Source organism: Culicoides brevitarsis, chromosome 1 (assembly GCF_036172545.1).
Source record: "Culicoides brevitarsis isolate CSIRO-B50_1 chromosome 1, AGI_CSIRO_Cbre_v1, whole genome shotgun sequence".
Taxonomy (NCBI): domain Eukaryota; kingdom Metazoa; phylum Arthropoda; class Insecta; order Diptera; family Ceratopogonidae; genus Culicoides; species Culicoides brevitarsis.
In genome coordinates this window covers 38,922,189-38,936,855 of record NC_087085.1, presented here as the reverse complement: position 1 = coordinate 38,936,855, position 14,667 = coordinate 38,922,189, and the positions used below count along the sequence as shown (strand labels likewise).

Sequence of the window (14,667 nt, the reverse complement as noted above, 5' to 3'; positions counted from 1 at the left end):
AGAAAAAAAATTAAAAGTATTTTGTAAATTAATGAAAAAAGACGAAAAAACGAGTAAACCTTAACTGCCAGTCATTGAGACAAAAAAAAATTACTCACACGCATAAAAAATAATTTTAGAAAGTAAAATTAAGAATCCTTAAGAGTTTAGTCAATATAGTAACTTATTTTGCTCATCACTTGAATTTAGTTGTAAGAAATAAAAAATAGGAACCCTAAGTAGTTAAAAGTTGGTGGCTTATGATATTCGTAGAGTTGCCAATTAAGTAAGAAAAAAGGCAATTTTTATAAAGACTTAGAGAAAAGTTGTTAAGGGATGAGTTCGCAAAATATTTTTGACAGTTCAGAATTTGACAGATTTTGGAATTTTTGCTCAATTTTAAAAAAATTTAAGCTATTTAGAGTAATTTTTAAATTTTAATTTAAAATTTTTTAAAATTATTTTTTTTTAATTTAATTTTTGAGTAACTTTTCTATGAATTTATAATTTTTTGAATATTAGCATTTTTTTTAAACTTTATAACAATTACAAAACATTAAATTTTATTTTGAAAAAAATAGATGTGATAATTTTGACAGTTCAAAATATAAAAAAAAGAAATTTTTGTAAACTTTTTGTAATGAAATTAAAATTTAATTCAATCTAATTTAAAAGCTTAAATTATGTGAAAAACATGCAAAAATATTTCAAAATTTTAAAATAAAAAAAAATTAACTGTCAATTTTATATTTAAATTTCAAAATTTTGACAGCTGAATTTTTTTTTCGATCATTTTTTTTTACATCTACTAAAGTTAACTTTCAAAATGAAAAATTAAAAAAAAAAAAATTCTTAAGAAATTTTAAAAATTCAAAAAAATATATTCGAATTTAATTAAAATTATGACAGCTGTCAATTTGACATTTCGAATTTTTTTAAAATTATTTTGACAGTTCTAAAATTGTTTTGAATAGTTTTTACGAGCTTTTTCTCAAATTTAACTTAAATAAAAATTATGATAACATTATTTAAATTTGATTCAAAAAAAATTCAGCTGTCAAAATTTTGACAGTTCTATATAATAACAAAATTTCCTTGCATTTTTTTTAAATTTTAAAACATGGTTCAAAATATCAATGTGATTAGAAAATTAAAAAGATAAAAATATCATTAACATGCTTTAAAAAATCTAAAAATTTTAATGAAAAATTATGACAGCTGTCAATATGACAAATGTCAAAATTATGACATTTGAATTATTTTTTACTTTGAAAAAAAAATTAAAAAATTTTGAATTTTTGATATTAATTTTTCATTAAAATTTCGCATAAAATCAATAAATTTAATTAAAAATATTTTTAAAAAATTAAAATTTAACTGTCAAATTTTCACCTGTCAAAAATACTTTACGAACTCACTCCGTTAGATTTTTAAGGAAAAGGTTGCTCAGTTTATTTATTGCAAATGTTAAATATTTGTGCAGGGTCCTAGAAAATAATAGAAAAGTAGCAAACGTTGTTATTTAAATGTTAAATAAAAATTAATGTTAACTATAAAAAAAACTTTTTTTTTAATGAAAAGCTTTATTCCAATTTTATAATTGTATCAAATTTCAACCAATTGCTAAAAACTAACAAAAAAGAACAATTTATTTGTTTGCGCCGCCCCATCCAAGGAATCCCTTAACAAATCCAGAAATGCCAGCGCCCTTCTTCGGATCCTGTATCTTGTCCTCCAAATCCGGAAACTCGATGAAATTGAGTGCCAAGTCGAAAAACAGCGGTTTGCATGGAATAGGCTCCATTTCTGGCACGAGTTTGATGACATTCGGATTTTTCGTGAGAAGTGACGGATCTTCGCGATACTCGGAAAGTCTCTCGAACAACGGTTTCGTCGTTTTCGATTGTTTTCCGTACAACGCGGAGCTGTCTGAACTATCGTCTTCCAAAACGCTATAAGCGTGTGCGGAAAAACGGGATCCTTCGATGGCTTTTACGAGATCCGTTAACTCGGCGCGCAAATTAAATTGGTTCATTTTGTTCGACTGCAACGCTTCCTTGGCGTATTTCGTGGAACGTTCGTACAAGGCGACAGCTTCCTTCCAGCGTTTCAAGTTAATCAGCGTCAATGCGATGTAATACGTACGGAATGCCTTGAACGCGAGCGCAAGTTCGTTAATCTCCGCCTGATATTTGGCGTCGTTCTCAAATCCTTGCAATTGCTGCAATTCGACGATATTTTGCAAGATAATTTCGTATAAACGTGAAATATCCTGCGGTCTGACGCGTTTTCCTTCTTGGGAACGTGCTTCAGCTCCGGATTCTTCGAAACTTTGCTTCGCTTGCGCTACCATGTACAAATTTCGTTCAAGCGTGAGCATCAATCGCGTATGCGACAAATACGACAACAGATATTGGATGCCCGTCAAGGCGCCATCTTCACTGGCAGTTCGTAATTTGGGGTCTTGCTTGATCTCATCACGCACTGCGGTGATGGCATCCTTGCAATCGATCAAGACATCTTCGATTATTTCGATTTTGGCTTGATTATCCTTCGCTTTGTCGACTGTTTTTGCCAAATCCTGGATGCTGATGAGGAAGAGACGAACTTTTTCGGGACGAACGGTGACTTTTCTGCCTCGCCATTCGGTTGTTTGGAGCGTTTCCAAGCTTTGCGTCTTCGTTTGCGCAATTAAAGCATCCAAATTGTTCAAAACGCCTTGTCCGCGCATCTCCAAAAGGTCATCCATGGAGGCGTTTCCGCCAATGTTGTACGCGCAATAACGCAAACTCGGCGCAAGTTCGTCAACTTTTGCTTTGTAGATGATTTGTTCCTCTTCGGGCAGTGCTTGGATCAAGTTTTGGTACACCAACTGGGCTTTCTTCAAGTTTTCGGCAGCTTCTCTCCACGCACCCAACTCGAATTTGAGGGAGCCTTCCATCCAGGCGACATAAGCTTCGCATTCGAGTTTTGAACGGGCGTCAAAAGCATCAGTCTACAAGAAAAAAAAAATTTTCATTAAAATTTAGCAGATGTCAAAAAATGTCAAAAAATTAAATTTTCTTGAAAAATTCAAGGAAAAAATTATATTTTTGTGAAAAATTAAAAAAAATTTTTTCATAAAAATTAAAAAAATATTTTAATGAAAAAAATTAAAAATTATGAAAATTTTCATTAAAAATAAATTTTTTAAAAAAAATTTTAAAAATTTTTTTTTTAATTTAAAAAAAAATAAATTTTCATGAAAATTTAGAAAAAATAAAAAATTTTAATAAAAATTTTTAAAAAATTTTAAAAAATTAAAAAAAAGTGAAATTTTTAAAAAAAAAAATTAAATTTTCATTAAAATTTAGAGAAAAATGTAAAAAAATTAAATTTTCTTGAAAAATTCAAGGAAAAAATTTAAAAAAAAATTTTCATGAAAATAAACTTAAAATTTTTTTTTAAAAATAAAAAAAAAAAAATAAATTTTCATTAAACTAAAGAGCAAAAAAAAAAGTTCATAAAAATTAAATACGAAAAATGATAAAATATAAAATTTTCATGAAAATTTAAAACAAATAAAAAAATTTTCATGAAATTTAAACGAAATGTGAAAAAAAAATTTAAAAAAAATTTCATTTTTAAAAACAAAAAAAAAAAATTATTTTCATGAAAAAAATTTTCATGAAAATTTAAACGAAAACTTACAAAAAAACTTACAAGAAAACTTAAAAAATAAAAAAAAAAGTTTTCATGGAAAAATTTAACAAAAAAAAATATTTTTCATGAAAATTTAGAACGAAAAAATAAAAAAAAAATAAATTTTCATAAAAATTCAAAATTAAAAATGATAAAAAAAACTTTTATGAAAATTTAAAGGAAATAATGATGAAAAAAATTAAATTTTCTTGAAATTTATGACGAAAATTGACACTCACGTTGCACAAATCCTGCAATTGATGCGCATACACGACAGCCTTCTTCAATTTCGACACAAGATGAAACTTTTTGCGTGGCTCCGTGTTCGATTCTTGTCGCAACTGCATCGCATAAGCCCAAGCACGTTCCGCCAGTATCAACGGGATATGAACAAAACGTTCGTCAGCTCCTTTGCCTTCCAAATGCGCGACAGTGACATCTTTTTTCTTGTAGTGCCGCCGATCGCCTTGCGGCAAATGCAACGTTTTGCGAAGACGCTTTACGCGACGCGAACAATAGCCACGATAACGCTGATAATCGCCGTGACGCAATCCATGCTGCTGCTGGGACTTTTTGATCATGCACAAAACTGGATTTGCATGAAATGAAAGTGAAAGAAAAGAAGGTTAGCAGTGACGTGGAAAAATGTTTGAGGCAAAAAATTGGAGAAAGACAGGAATTTCGGGATGTTACCTTCGATGGTGAAGACCTTTGGGGCTTGATTTTCGTCATTTTCCGCCGTTTCAGCCTCTCCCTCGGGTAGTTCTTGCGATTTTGGATTAATTTCCTCAGACATTTTCAGACAATATCCACAATCCAATTTCCGAAGAGTGACGTTTCGGGTGACAGAACATCGATTGCTGTGCTGATAAGGTAACCAGATGTTTCTAAAATGATTCGGGGACATGTTTTTTTTTCAATTTGAACTCAAAAAATAAAAATAGAAAAAGTAGTCGTCTAAAGAACGACATACTATACCGCATTTCGATATTACATACCTACTCTTTATTGTAGTCCTCACTTTACAATTTCATACTCCTCATTTCAATTTTCCGAAATTTTTATTAACTACAGACTTTTTCCATTGAAATGCAAATATTTCATAATTTTGTACCCCTAATTTCACATTTTCGTACTCCTCATGGCCCTTTCACAATTCCATACACCTAACAACCCAAGGGACTGTCCACAGACCTTCAGGATCCTCACAAACACACACAAATCGAGTTTAATACCGCATTTTTTCCTCGAATTGCGGTAAAAAATTTTTCATGAAGAGTTTTTCGAAAAAGAAGAAAAACTATCTTGAGGTTTTTCAAGTCAAGATATAACAAACTTTTGATGGATTTCAAAGCTAAAATTAAATAAATATTCATTCTAAAGATGATTTCCATCAAAATCTCCTTGATTTTTCAAGTCAAGATATAACAAACTTTTGATGGATTTCAAAGCTAAAATTGAATAAATATTCATTTTAAAGATGATTTCCATCAAAATCTCCTTGATTTTTAAAGAAATAAAAAAAAAATTTTTCGGTCATGAAATTTTTCAAGTCAAGATCTAACAAACTTTTGATGGATTTCAAAGCTAAAATTAAATAAATATTCATTCTAAAGATGATTTCCATCAAAATCTCCTTGATTTTTGAAGAAATAAAAAAAAAATTTCGGTCATGAAATTTTTCAAGTCAAGATCTAACAAACTTTTGATGGATTTCAAAGCTAAAATTAAATAAATATTCATTCTAAAGATGATTTCCATCAAAATCTCCTTGATTTTTAAAGAAATAAAAAAAATTTTTTGGGGCACAGCGTTACTGACACACACACACAATTTAATACTGCATTTTTTCTTCGAAATGCGGTAAAAAAAATTTGAAATAAAAAAATCTTTTTCACAAATATTTGACATTTTTGTAAAAAAAAATATTACAAAATAATTTAAAAAATGTTCAAATTTTAATTGAATTATTAATTTTTAATTGAATAACTGAGTATATGAATATTTTAATAAAAATTCGAAAAAATCAAATTTTTTGAAGAAATTTTTAAACCAAAGAATTTTTGTTTAATTAAATATATACATACAATTCAGTTTCAACATCATCAAATACGAACTAAAAAAAATTAAAATTAAAAAAAAAATATTCACAAAATTTTGAAAATTTTTTTTTAATATTTTTTTGTCTTCTATCATCAGAAAAATATTAATTTGGCATGATTTTTAAATATTTTAATTTTATAGGCAAGATTTTGGAAATTTTTACTCTTTGGAAATTAAAAGTATTTTGGAAATTCTGATGATTCTAAGTCATTTAGAACTAAAAATGCAAGAAAAAACTTTCAAAAGTTGATTTTTTTGATATCTTGACGATTTTTGATGAAAAATAGCTTTGAACTTAATTTTGTTAAAACAAAAATTTTTGAAAATATTAAAAAAAGTAATCGAAATTCGTTCTCAGAAATTATAAATCGGGGACATTCTTAAAAACATAACCATCTGGTCACCATACTATTGTTTGTCAATCGCGAGAAAAACAACGCAAAAATAAAAATTGAAGGAAAAAATTGAAAAACTCCCAAAAAACTCAAATTAAAAGGATAAAAAGTGCGAAAAAGTCTCTTCAACGATGGGAGCCGTACTTGGATTATGTTCAGCTGCTCAAGTAAGTGTTCGTTTCCTCAAAATTCGATAAAAACTTTTTTTCCTTGAACAAAAAAAAAATTTTCTTTGTGTCTCGTAACGCAATGAATCATCAAATTATCCAAATAAATCCAATTAATTTTCGTTTTTTTCAGCTCGCTTGTTGTTGCACAGGCACTGCCTGCAGCTTATGTTGCTCCGCGTGCCCCTCATGTCGTAACTCGACCTCGTCTCGTCTCATGTACGCCATCATGTTGATCGTTACAGCTGTTTTGGGAGCAATCGCTTTAACGCCAGGACTCGCGGATTTCCTGCGAAAAGTTCCGTTTTGCGCAAATTCGACTTCTGTCGCAAAATACGCCGTTCCCGATGTCGATTGTACTTACGCAATTGGTTACATGGCGGTTTATCGTCTTTGTTTTGCGCTCGTTTGCTTCTTCATGTGCATGTCGATCATCACAATTGGCGTTCGTTCGTCCCGTGATCCTCGAGCGCCCATCCAAAACGGCTTCTGGGGCTTGAAATATTTAATCGTGGGCGGAATTACGATTGGCGCGATGTTTATTCCGCAAGAAAATTTCGGCACGGCTTGGATGTGGATCGGAATGCTCGGAGGACTTGGATTTATTTTGGTGCAATTGGTGTTGATCGTTGATTTTGCGCACAATTGGGCTGAAGCATGGGTTACGAATTATGAGGAGACCGAATCGCGTGGTTGGTGGTGTGCTTTGTTGTCGGCAACGGGCATCCAGTATGTCGTTTCGTTCACGGGAATCGTTCTTTTGTTCGTTTATTACACGAAATCCGAGGCTTGTGGCTTGAATAAGTTCTTCATCAGTTTTAATATGCTCTTGTGCATTGCCGTGAGCATTTTGTCCGTATTGAATCCCATTCAGGAACGTCTCCCGAAATCCGGATTGCTTCAAAGCTCTTGTGTAACGTTGTACACAATGTACTTGACATGGTCTGCCATCGCCAATAATCCAGGTAAGGATTTTTTTTTTTAAGTTTATTGATTTTAAGTTTAAATTGAATTATTGACTAAAAAAATTTTTAAAATAAATAATTAATTTTTAAATAAAAATTTAATTTTTAAAAAAAATTAAAATTTTGTTTGAAAATTCACAAATTTATTTTAAAAATTAATTTTTATTAAAAATTTGAAAATTTTTGCTGATAAATTTTTAATTTTTTGAATGATAAAAGTTAAAAAGCTAAAAAATTTATTTAAATTTTTTCTTAAAAATGGTTGACTTTTTATAAAAAAAAATTATTTTTTCTGAAATTTGAATTTTTAAAATTAAATTTGAAAAAATTTATTTCAAATTTCTCAAAATTTTTTTTTTTTTATTTTTTTGAAGTTTTTCATTTTTCAAAATATAAAATAAGACTTTTGATAAATATGAATAATTATAAAAATTGGCTTGAAAATTATTCAAAATTGAATTTTTATATAAATTATTACAAATTTTTGAAAGTTTTGAATATAAAAAAAATAAAATAACAAAAATTACTCATAAACTAATTTTTTTTAATTTTTCAAGTTCTGAATTAAATTAAATTAATTTTTTTTAATTTTTAATATTTTTTTGAAATTAAATTTTTTTTAAAATAAAATTTTATGATAAAAAATTTGATTCAAAAAAATTAAAAATTTAAGCAAAATTTCTTTTTTTTCTGTCAAAATCTTTTTTTAACTCACCTTTAAACTTTTTTTAAACAAAATCTTACTAAAAAAATATTTTTAGATCACAACTGCAACCCCGGAATGATCCCAATTCACGATCAAAACACTCGCGTAACCTTCGACAAAACTGCCATTGTTGGTTTGTGCATCTGGATGGCTTGCATCTTCTATTCCTCGTTGCGTTCTGCCTCCCAAGCTGCCCGAATTGTAACTTCTGACTCGAGCGAAATGAAAGGTAAGTCCCGTTTCCGTTGTTTGTCTGTACTTTTCTGTAACTTCTGTGGCGTAAATAACCTCCTTGACCCTCGTCAAGTCTCCAAAAACTAACATTACGCTATCTTTTCTTTGCACAAATCGCATGCTCGCTGTTTGCTAATCGATTCAAGTCTTGACAGAAAACTTGGGAAGTGGCGATGCCGAGTCCGGAGGTCGTAGCGGAAGTGCAAACGAAAAAGTTTGGGACAATGAGGAAGATGGCGTTGCTTATTCTTGGTCAATTTTCCATTTTATCTTCGCTTTGGCTACGTTGTATGTCATGATGACGCTCACCAATTGGTATCAGTAAGTTTTTCATGCGAAATTTCCTTTAAAAATCAAAAATTAATTAAAAAAATTTTATTTTTTAGACCAAACTCAACATTGGAGACTCTCAACTCGAACGCAGCTTCGATGTGGGTTAAAATTATCTCCAGCTGGCTTTGCGTTTTGATCTATGGATGGTCTCTTGTTGCCCCAATCGTCCTCAGCGATCGTGAATTTGACTAAAAATGCTCCTTTTTTGACTCAATATTCGCTTTTGGTGTCTAAAATGGAAAAATTTAATTAAGACTACTCCAGTTTAAGGATCAAAAATTATTATTATTACTAAGTAGAAGTACTTTACTTATTTAAAAGTTCAGAAATTATTTTTGTGAAATGGAAAAATAACAGAAAATTTGATTTTTTCAAAAGGAATGAATGGAAAGGATGTGATTAAAAATAGTTTTAAATGAAATATTTACCTACCAAATGACTCTTTGTGTTAAGTTAAGATGAAAAAAGCTCCATGCTAATCTGATTTTTTAATTTTTTATATTAAGAAATGTATTCGTAGCTGATTATTTTGAAGCTAAATTCACACTAAATATTTAGAGAATTAATAAACGATCAATTAAAGTATTCAAAAAATGTGTTTTTTTATAATTTTTTGTTTTATAATTAATTTTTTAAGACCGATTTTAATATTTCTCTGCAAAGAGTCTTGGATTTTTCTAAAAATTCCTTGAAAAAAAAATTTTTTTATTCATTTTTGGCAAATTTTTATCTAAAATGTCAAAAAAAATTTCCCCATTAAAATATTTTCAAGTAATTTTTATCTTAAATTTTGAATAAAATAATTTTTTTGAATTTTTTCTTTTTGAAAATTTTTTTCTAAATCTTAAATTTTAATATTTTTTAAATTAAACAAAAATTTTTTAAAAATTCAAAAATTTTTTAAAATTTATAATTTTTTTTTTTTAAAAAATTTTTTAAGTTTATAAAATTTTCAAAAAATTAAAAAAATATTTTTTTATAAAATTAAAAAAAATAATTTTATATAAAATTTTTATATGCAATAGTTTTGTAAAGTTTTTGACTAAAATTTTCAAAAAATTCAAACTTTGAGATTTTTTTCAAAAAAAAAATTGAAATTTTTCAAAATAATTTTCCTTAAACTCTTAAAAAATTTCAAAAACTAAAAAAAATTTTTTTTTGTCAATTTTGAACTCAGAAATTGCTTATGAAAAGAAATTTAAAGACGTTTTTTTCACAAATCTTATCTGAAATTCTTCAAAAATCTTATTTTGAGAGTCAAATTTCTTTAAAAAATATTTTTTAAGACATTTTATTAAATTTCATGAAATTAATTCAAATAATGAGCATTTTACTTACCTACAGTAACCTCTCTCTATTTGCCAACCTTCGTCAAATCACGTCTCCAATTTAGCGAACCCTTCCTTTACGTAAACAAATCATAAAAACACACCTTCGCATAGCTGCATAAATTCCTTTCTCCGACATTTTTGCACAAAATGACTGACCAAATGTGCAGAATTTGCCTTCAGTGTGTCGATTGTCCTTTCAAACTCACCGATGTCGTTCAGGAAAAGCAAATTTGGGAAGCTTTGAACAGTATTGCTGATGTCTCAATCTCAGCTGATGACCTACTACCACAAAGAATTTGTTCTCCGTGCCACGAAAAACTGGAGCAAGTGTTGATTTTCCAAACTGAAGTCGAAAATAGTGACAAATTGCTTCATAAAAATGATATTGAGTGAGTTTTCTTCAGATTTTTTCCAAATTTCTTAAGTTTTTATCAATTTTCTTGTAGATTGATAACAGTTGTAAAGTCCGAAAGTGAGTCAGATGACATTGAGGACATGAAAGAACCAATTTTTGAGCCAACGATTGTTATTGAACCTAAAAATATCAAAAACGAAGAGGATCAAAGGACAATTAAACGTGAAATTAAGAGTGAATTTACCGCCCAGAAGAAACGCAAGAAGAAATTTGACGAAAAATCGCTAAAATGTTGCATGTGTCAAACAACTTTCGAAAAATCCGATGAATTTGAGGCCCATTTATCGATCCATTCGCTCCAAATTCAGCTAAACTCCGAACAAAAGTACACGACGAAGCACAAAAAAGAGTGCAAATACTGCAAACAGAAATTCCGTCTCGCTCGTTCACTGCAGGAGCATTTCGAGGTCCCGAATTTCGTTGAACCGCCCCGAGATCGTGTCACGGAGTACTTGAACAAGAAAAAACGCGAGTCATTCCAAGAAAAAGAGCGTCAAGATATAATTTGCTCCTTTTGCGGCAAAATTTACTCGAACAAAATGCTGATGAAGGAACACGAGTTGCGAGTTCATGCCCAGCACATGGCTTTTGTGTGTCCCCATCCAGGATGCGAACGGAGATTTGCCTCAAAAACCTTCTTGAACAAGCATTTTAAGATTCACGGGGAACGGAAACATGTTTGTGACGTAAGTTTTTCTCAAAAAAAAATTATTTTAAATAAAATATTCTTGAAAAATTAATTTTAGATCTGCGGAAGAGCATTTTTAGAACCGAAAATGCTGATGGCGCATTCTTATCGTCATAAGGATATCAAAAGATATCAATGTGCTCATTGCCCGAGGACTTTTACGTATCGCGACATGATTCGAAGACATGTAGAATCGCATTTCCATGAGAAAATCTACAGATGTGATCAATGTGATAAGACTTACAAGTGGGATAGTGACTTAAAACGCCATATTCAAGGAGCGCATTTGGGAGATTTGCCTTTCAAGTAAGATTTTTCATTGAAATTTTCTAAAAAAAAATATTTAAAATTAATTTTTTTTAGATGCAAATTCTGCAACAAGGGATATTTTGCAATGTCAAGTAGAAAATATCATGAAGATCGTTGCCCGATGGGAAGATGACATTCTACATGAGACCTTAAAAGACAATTTTTGTACACTTCTAGTTGAAATTTTATTTAAGAAATACTCATTTTATAATTATTTCTTGAAAATAAAAAAAAACAAAAGTTTTGAATTATTTTATTTTGTCACAATTTTTCGAAAATTGTGTGAAATTTAATTTTGATTAATTAAACTAAAATTAATTTTTGTCTTGGAAAATTTTATTTTATTAAAACTTTTAATTGTAATGCTCGAAAATTACATTTTTTTCGAACATTTTAATTTTTTTTCGAAATTTATATTTTTTTCAAAAATATTTTTTTTAAATTTATTAATTTTTAATTTATTTAAATAATATTTAATTAAAAATTATTTTTATCTTCTAAGAATTTTTTTTCGAACATTTCCAAATTTAAAATAAATTTTTTAATTGATTGTCATTAATTAATTAAATTAATTATTTGAATTTAATTTTTTTTTCGAAAATTTTAATAGTATTTCGTATGTTTGAGTCAAAATTTTTTTTTAATTTATTTTTTCAATTAAATTTTAATTTTTTTTTAAATTTATTTTAATTTTTCAATTATTAAAAAATCAAAATTAAAAATTTTTTAAATTTTTTTTTTAATTTCGAAACAAAATAAAATTTTGGACTTTTTTTTTAATTAAAATTTAATTTTTTGTTTAAATTTAAAAAAATTGTTTTAAAAAGTCAAACTTGTATTTTTAATTATTACAAAAACAATATTTTAAATAATTTCCATTTTATTTTATTTTTTTTTTATTTTATTTTTTTTTTTTTTTTTTGAAATACGAAACGAAATAAAATTATTTAAAAATATTTAAAAAATTAATTAATTTAATTATTTATAAATTATTATTTTTATCAAAAATTATAAATTCTTATTTTATCAAAATTTTCTGAAAAACGAACCCTCTGAAGAAATTTTTCAAATTTTTTTTCATGTGTCATCATGGAATTCCTTCGTTCAAATGTTCACAGGGTCATCATCTGTCAACTCAAAACATTTTCTCGGACAAATTTTTCTACACTTTTCACGATTTTTCATAGCTTAAGTAGTAAATTTAAATAAAAATAAAATATTTAAAAAATGGATGCACCCATCGACCAAGCCCTCATCAAGAAAGAAATGCTCTTTCCGGGCTCCAAATACATTCCGCTCACCCCAGGGACCAGAGTAAGTTGAAATTTTTTCATGTTTTCCTTCCGGAAATTAATTTTTTTCTTTGTTTAATTAATCGATTCGCAGGTGAAATTTCACTATCAGACACGCAAATGCGACAAGGACCGAACATTGATCGATGACAGCAAGAAAACGAACAAACCGATGGAGTTGGTGTTGGGAAAAAAGTTCAAATTGGAAGTATGGGAAGTGATTGTGCAGAAAATGGCTCTAAATGAAGTCGCGAAATTTACCGTGGATCAATCAGTGAGTCGATTTTGTGTTGAAAAAAATTTTTTTCTCAATTTTTCTTCATTTTTCTTAATTTTAGTTGGTAGTTCAGTACCCATTTGTGGCAAAAACGATTCGTGATGCGAGTAAACCACCTGAGGAACGTCGCACACACATGTGTGGCATGACACTACAGAACGAAGGCATCGGCTATGACGATTTGAACGACTTGCTGAAGCATCCGTGTGACTTGGAATTCACTGTTGAGCTGATTTCCGTGGAGCTGGCCTCCGATTATCAAAAGGAATCGTGGCAAATGGACGACGACGAGAAGCTGAAACGAGTTCAAGAGCTCAAAGATCAAGGAAATGATTTTTACAAGCAGCGCGAATTCAAAAAAGCTGAAGATGCTTACTCGTATGCCATTGGAATCATCGAACAATTAATGCTCAAAGAGAAACCGAACGACGTCGAATGGAATGAACTTGCCGAAGTCAAAGTTCCGCTTTTATTGAATTACACTCAATGCAAATTATTGGCGAAAGACTACTATCCGGTCATAAATTACTGCACGGAAGTCCTGAAATACGATCCAGACAACGTAAAAGCGTATTATCGACGAGCTAAAGCGCACGCAGGTGTCTGGATGGACAAAGAAGCTGAACGGGATTTCATCAAATGCGTCGAATTGGATCCGAAATTGAACTCTGCGGTTGCCAAAGAAATGAGCGAATTCAAAAAATTGCTGCGAGAGAAGGAAAAAAGCGAAAAAGAAAAATTAAAAGGACTGTTCTAAGACTTTAAAGCACACAAAACTCTATATTTCCACTGTTTGAACGTACAAAAAAAATTCGTATCTAGTCACAAAAAGGGACCTTTCTTACTTTCCTGAAGCAATTTAAAGGAAAATATTTGGAAAAATTGTTAGAAATTTAGTTATTTGTGTTTGTAAATGTCAATAAAAGTGATTGAATCATGAAATTTTTTCATTTTTTTATGTTTTGTGGAGTTTGTACCAACATCACGAGGTAAGTGACCATAAATTGCATGAACTGAAATTAAAATTTAAATTAAATTTTTAAAAAAATTATTTAAAAAAATAATTACTAAGCAAAGATATCCGTTGTTGAAGATGAAAAAATTGTTTGCTGAGATGTTTAAAGGTTGTTTGTTAATTTGAAGGGTAAATTCGCGAATAGATGAACTTAATTCCAAGTCGAGTTTGCTGCTTTGGATGTCATGAAGGCTGATAATTAATTTGATGCGCTGTAAAAAAAAAAATTAAAAAAAATTAAAAAAAATAAATAAAATTAATTGATTGAAATTAATTAATTAATTAAAAGTTCATTCAAAATTAATAAAAAAAAAATTAATTTTAATTTTTCAAGAGTCGAAATTTTATAGAAAAAATTATTTTTTATGGTTTTTGAATTTTTTAGTTTTTTAATATTAATTTAGTTTTTTAATATTTGGATAAATTAATTTTTTTGAAATTTTTTTTAAATATATAATTTTAAAATTTCCTTAAAAAAAAATAATTATAATAGAAATTTTATTTTCAAAAAATTGATAAAAATACCCTTTTAATGGTATAAAATTAGAAAATTAAAAAGAAAATTATTAACTTTGAAAAATTCATTTAAAACAGAAAAAATTTAAATACTAAAAATTTAAAAAACGATTAAAATTATTAATTAAGTAAATTAATTTTGAACGTAATTAATTAATTAATTAATATAATTTATTAATTTTAATTAATTATTTATTTTAATATTTTTTAATTTTATTATTTTAAATCAAATTTCTAAATTTGCTATTTAAAATTCGTAAA

The 14,667-nt window shown here is 28.3% G+C and overlaps 4 protein-coding genes across 5 annotated transcripts; 3 read left to right on the top strand and 1 right to left on the bottom strand.

Moving 5' to 3' along the window:
• Positions 1 to 1,542: 1,542 nt before the first annotated feature.
• On the bottom strand, positions 1,543 to 4,507 carry LOC134836963 (signal recognition particle subunit SRP68). The gene is made up of 3 exons (XM_063852258.1): positions 4,354 to 4,507; positions 3,900 to 4,249; positions 1,543 to 2,974 (listed from the first exon to the last, which is right to left on the bottom strand). Exons 1-3 carry the CDS (start codon positions 4,454 to 4,456, stop codon positions 1,628 to 1,630), a joined length of 1,800 nt encoding a protein of 599 aa, XP_063708328.1. The 5' UTR covers positions 4,457 to 4,507; the 3' UTR covers positions 1,543 to 1,627.
• Positions 4,508 to 6,188: 1,681 nt separating this feature from the next.
• LOC134827306 (serine incorporator 1) lies at positions 6,189 to 9,145 on the top strand. 2 transcript variants are annotated; one of them, XM_063839911.1, is made up of 5 exons: positions 6,189 to 6,325; positions 6,459 to 7,290; positions 8,052 to 8,225; positions 8,386 to 8,551; positions 8,617 to 9,145. In XM_063839911.1, exons 1-5 carry the CDS (start codon positions 6,290 to 6,292, stop codon positions 8,753 to 8,755), a joined length of 1,347 nt encoding a protein of 448 aa, XP_063695981.1. In that variant the 5' UTR covers positions 6,189 to 6,289; the 3' UTR covers positions 8,756 to 9,145. The 2 variants fall into 2 exon arrangements, with proteins under 2 accessions (XP_063695981.1, XP_063695973.1); XM_063839903.1 differs by having other exon boundaries at positions 8,377 to 8,551.
• Positions 9,146 to 9,983: 838 nt separating this feature from the next.
• On the top strand, positions 9,984 to 11,505 carry LOC134838534 (zinc finger protein 62-like). Its single transcript, XM_063854080.1, has 4 exons — positions 9,984 to 10,283; positions 10,341 to 10,995; positions 11,056 to 11,303; positions 11,361 to 11,505. The coding sequence occupies exons 1-4, from the start codon at positions 10,042 to 10,044 to the stop codon at positions 11,437 to 11,439; spliced, it is 1,224 nt and encodes a 407-aa protein (XP_063710150.1). The 5' UTR covers positions 9,984 to 10,041; the 3' UTR covers positions 11,440 to 11,505.
• Positions 11,506 to 12,435: 930 nt separating this feature from the next.
• On the top strand, positions 12,436 to 14,065 carry LOC134829365 (AH receptor-interacting protein). The gene is made up of 4 exons (XM_063842419.1): positions 12,436 to 12,620; positions 12,693 to 12,872; positions 12,937 to 13,864; positions 13,969 to 14,065. The coding sequence occupies exons 1-3, from the start codon at positions 12,534 to 12,536 to the stop codon at positions 13,630 to 13,632; spliced, it is 963 nt and encodes a 320-aa protein (XP_063698489.1). The 5' UTR covers positions 12,436 to 12,533; the 3' UTR covers positions 13,633 to 13,864; positions 13,969 to 14,065.
• Positions 14,066 to 14,667: the final 602 nt, after the last annotated feature.

What these genes read in the sequence shown, in the direction of transcription:
- LOC134829365 (XM_063842419.1), top strand. Translation starts at nt 12,534, where the DNA reads ATGGATGCACCCATCGACCAAGCCCTCATCAAGAAAGAAATGCTCTTT. An exon ending in CGCTCACCCCAGGGACCAGA is followed by an intron (nt 12,621 to 12,692) that starts GTAAGTTGAAAT and finishes ATCGATTCGCAG; the next exon opens with GTGAAATTTCACTATCAGAC. An exon ending in AATTTACCGTGGATCAATCA is followed by an intron (nt 12,873 to 12,936) that starts GTGAGTCGATTT and finishes TCTTAATTTTAG; the next exon opens with TTGGTAGTTCAGTACCCATT.
- LOC134838534 (XM_063854080.1), top strand. Translation starts at nt 10,042, where the DNA reads ATGACTGACCAAATGTGCAGAATTTGCCTTCAGTGTGTCGATTGTCCT. An exon ending in AACGGAAACATGTTTGTGAC is followed by an intron (nt 10,996 to 11,055) that starts GTAAGTTTTTCT and finishes AATTAATTTTAG; the next exon opens with ATCTGCGGAAGAGCATTTTT. An exon ending in TTGGGAGATTTGCCTTTCAA is followed by an intron (nt 11,304 to 11,360) that starts GTAAGATTTTTC and finishes AATTTTTTTTAG; the next exon opens with ATGCAAATTCTGCAACAAGG.
- LOC134827306 (XM_063839903.1), top strand. Translation starts at nt 6,290, where the DNA reads ATGGGAGCCGTACTTGGATTATGTTCAGCTGCTCAA. An exon ending in TGCCATCGCCAATAATCCAG is followed by an intron (nt 7,291 to 8,051) that starts GTAAGGATTTTT and finishes AAATATTTTTAG; the next exon opens with ATCACAACTGCAACCCCGGA. An exon ending in ACGCTCACCAATTGGTATCA is followed by an intron (nt 8,552 to 8,616) that starts GTAAGTTTTTCA and finishes TTTATTTTTTAG; the next exon opens with ACCAAACTCAACATTGGAGA.
- LOC134836963 (XM_063852258.1), bottom strand. Translation starts at nt 4,456, where the DNA reads ATGTCTGAGGAAATTAATCCAAAATCGCAAGAACTACCCGAGGGAGAG. An exon ending in AAAGGTCTTCACCATCGAAG is followed by an intron (nt 4,250 to 4,353) that starts GTAACATCCCGA and finishes ATGCAAATCCAG; the next exon opens with TTTTGTGCATGATCAAAAAG. An exon ending in AATTGCAGGATTTGTGCAAC is followed by an intron (nt 2,975 to 3,899) that starts GTGAGTGTCAAT and finishes TTTTTCTTGTAG; the next exon opens with ACTGATGCTTTTGACGCCCG.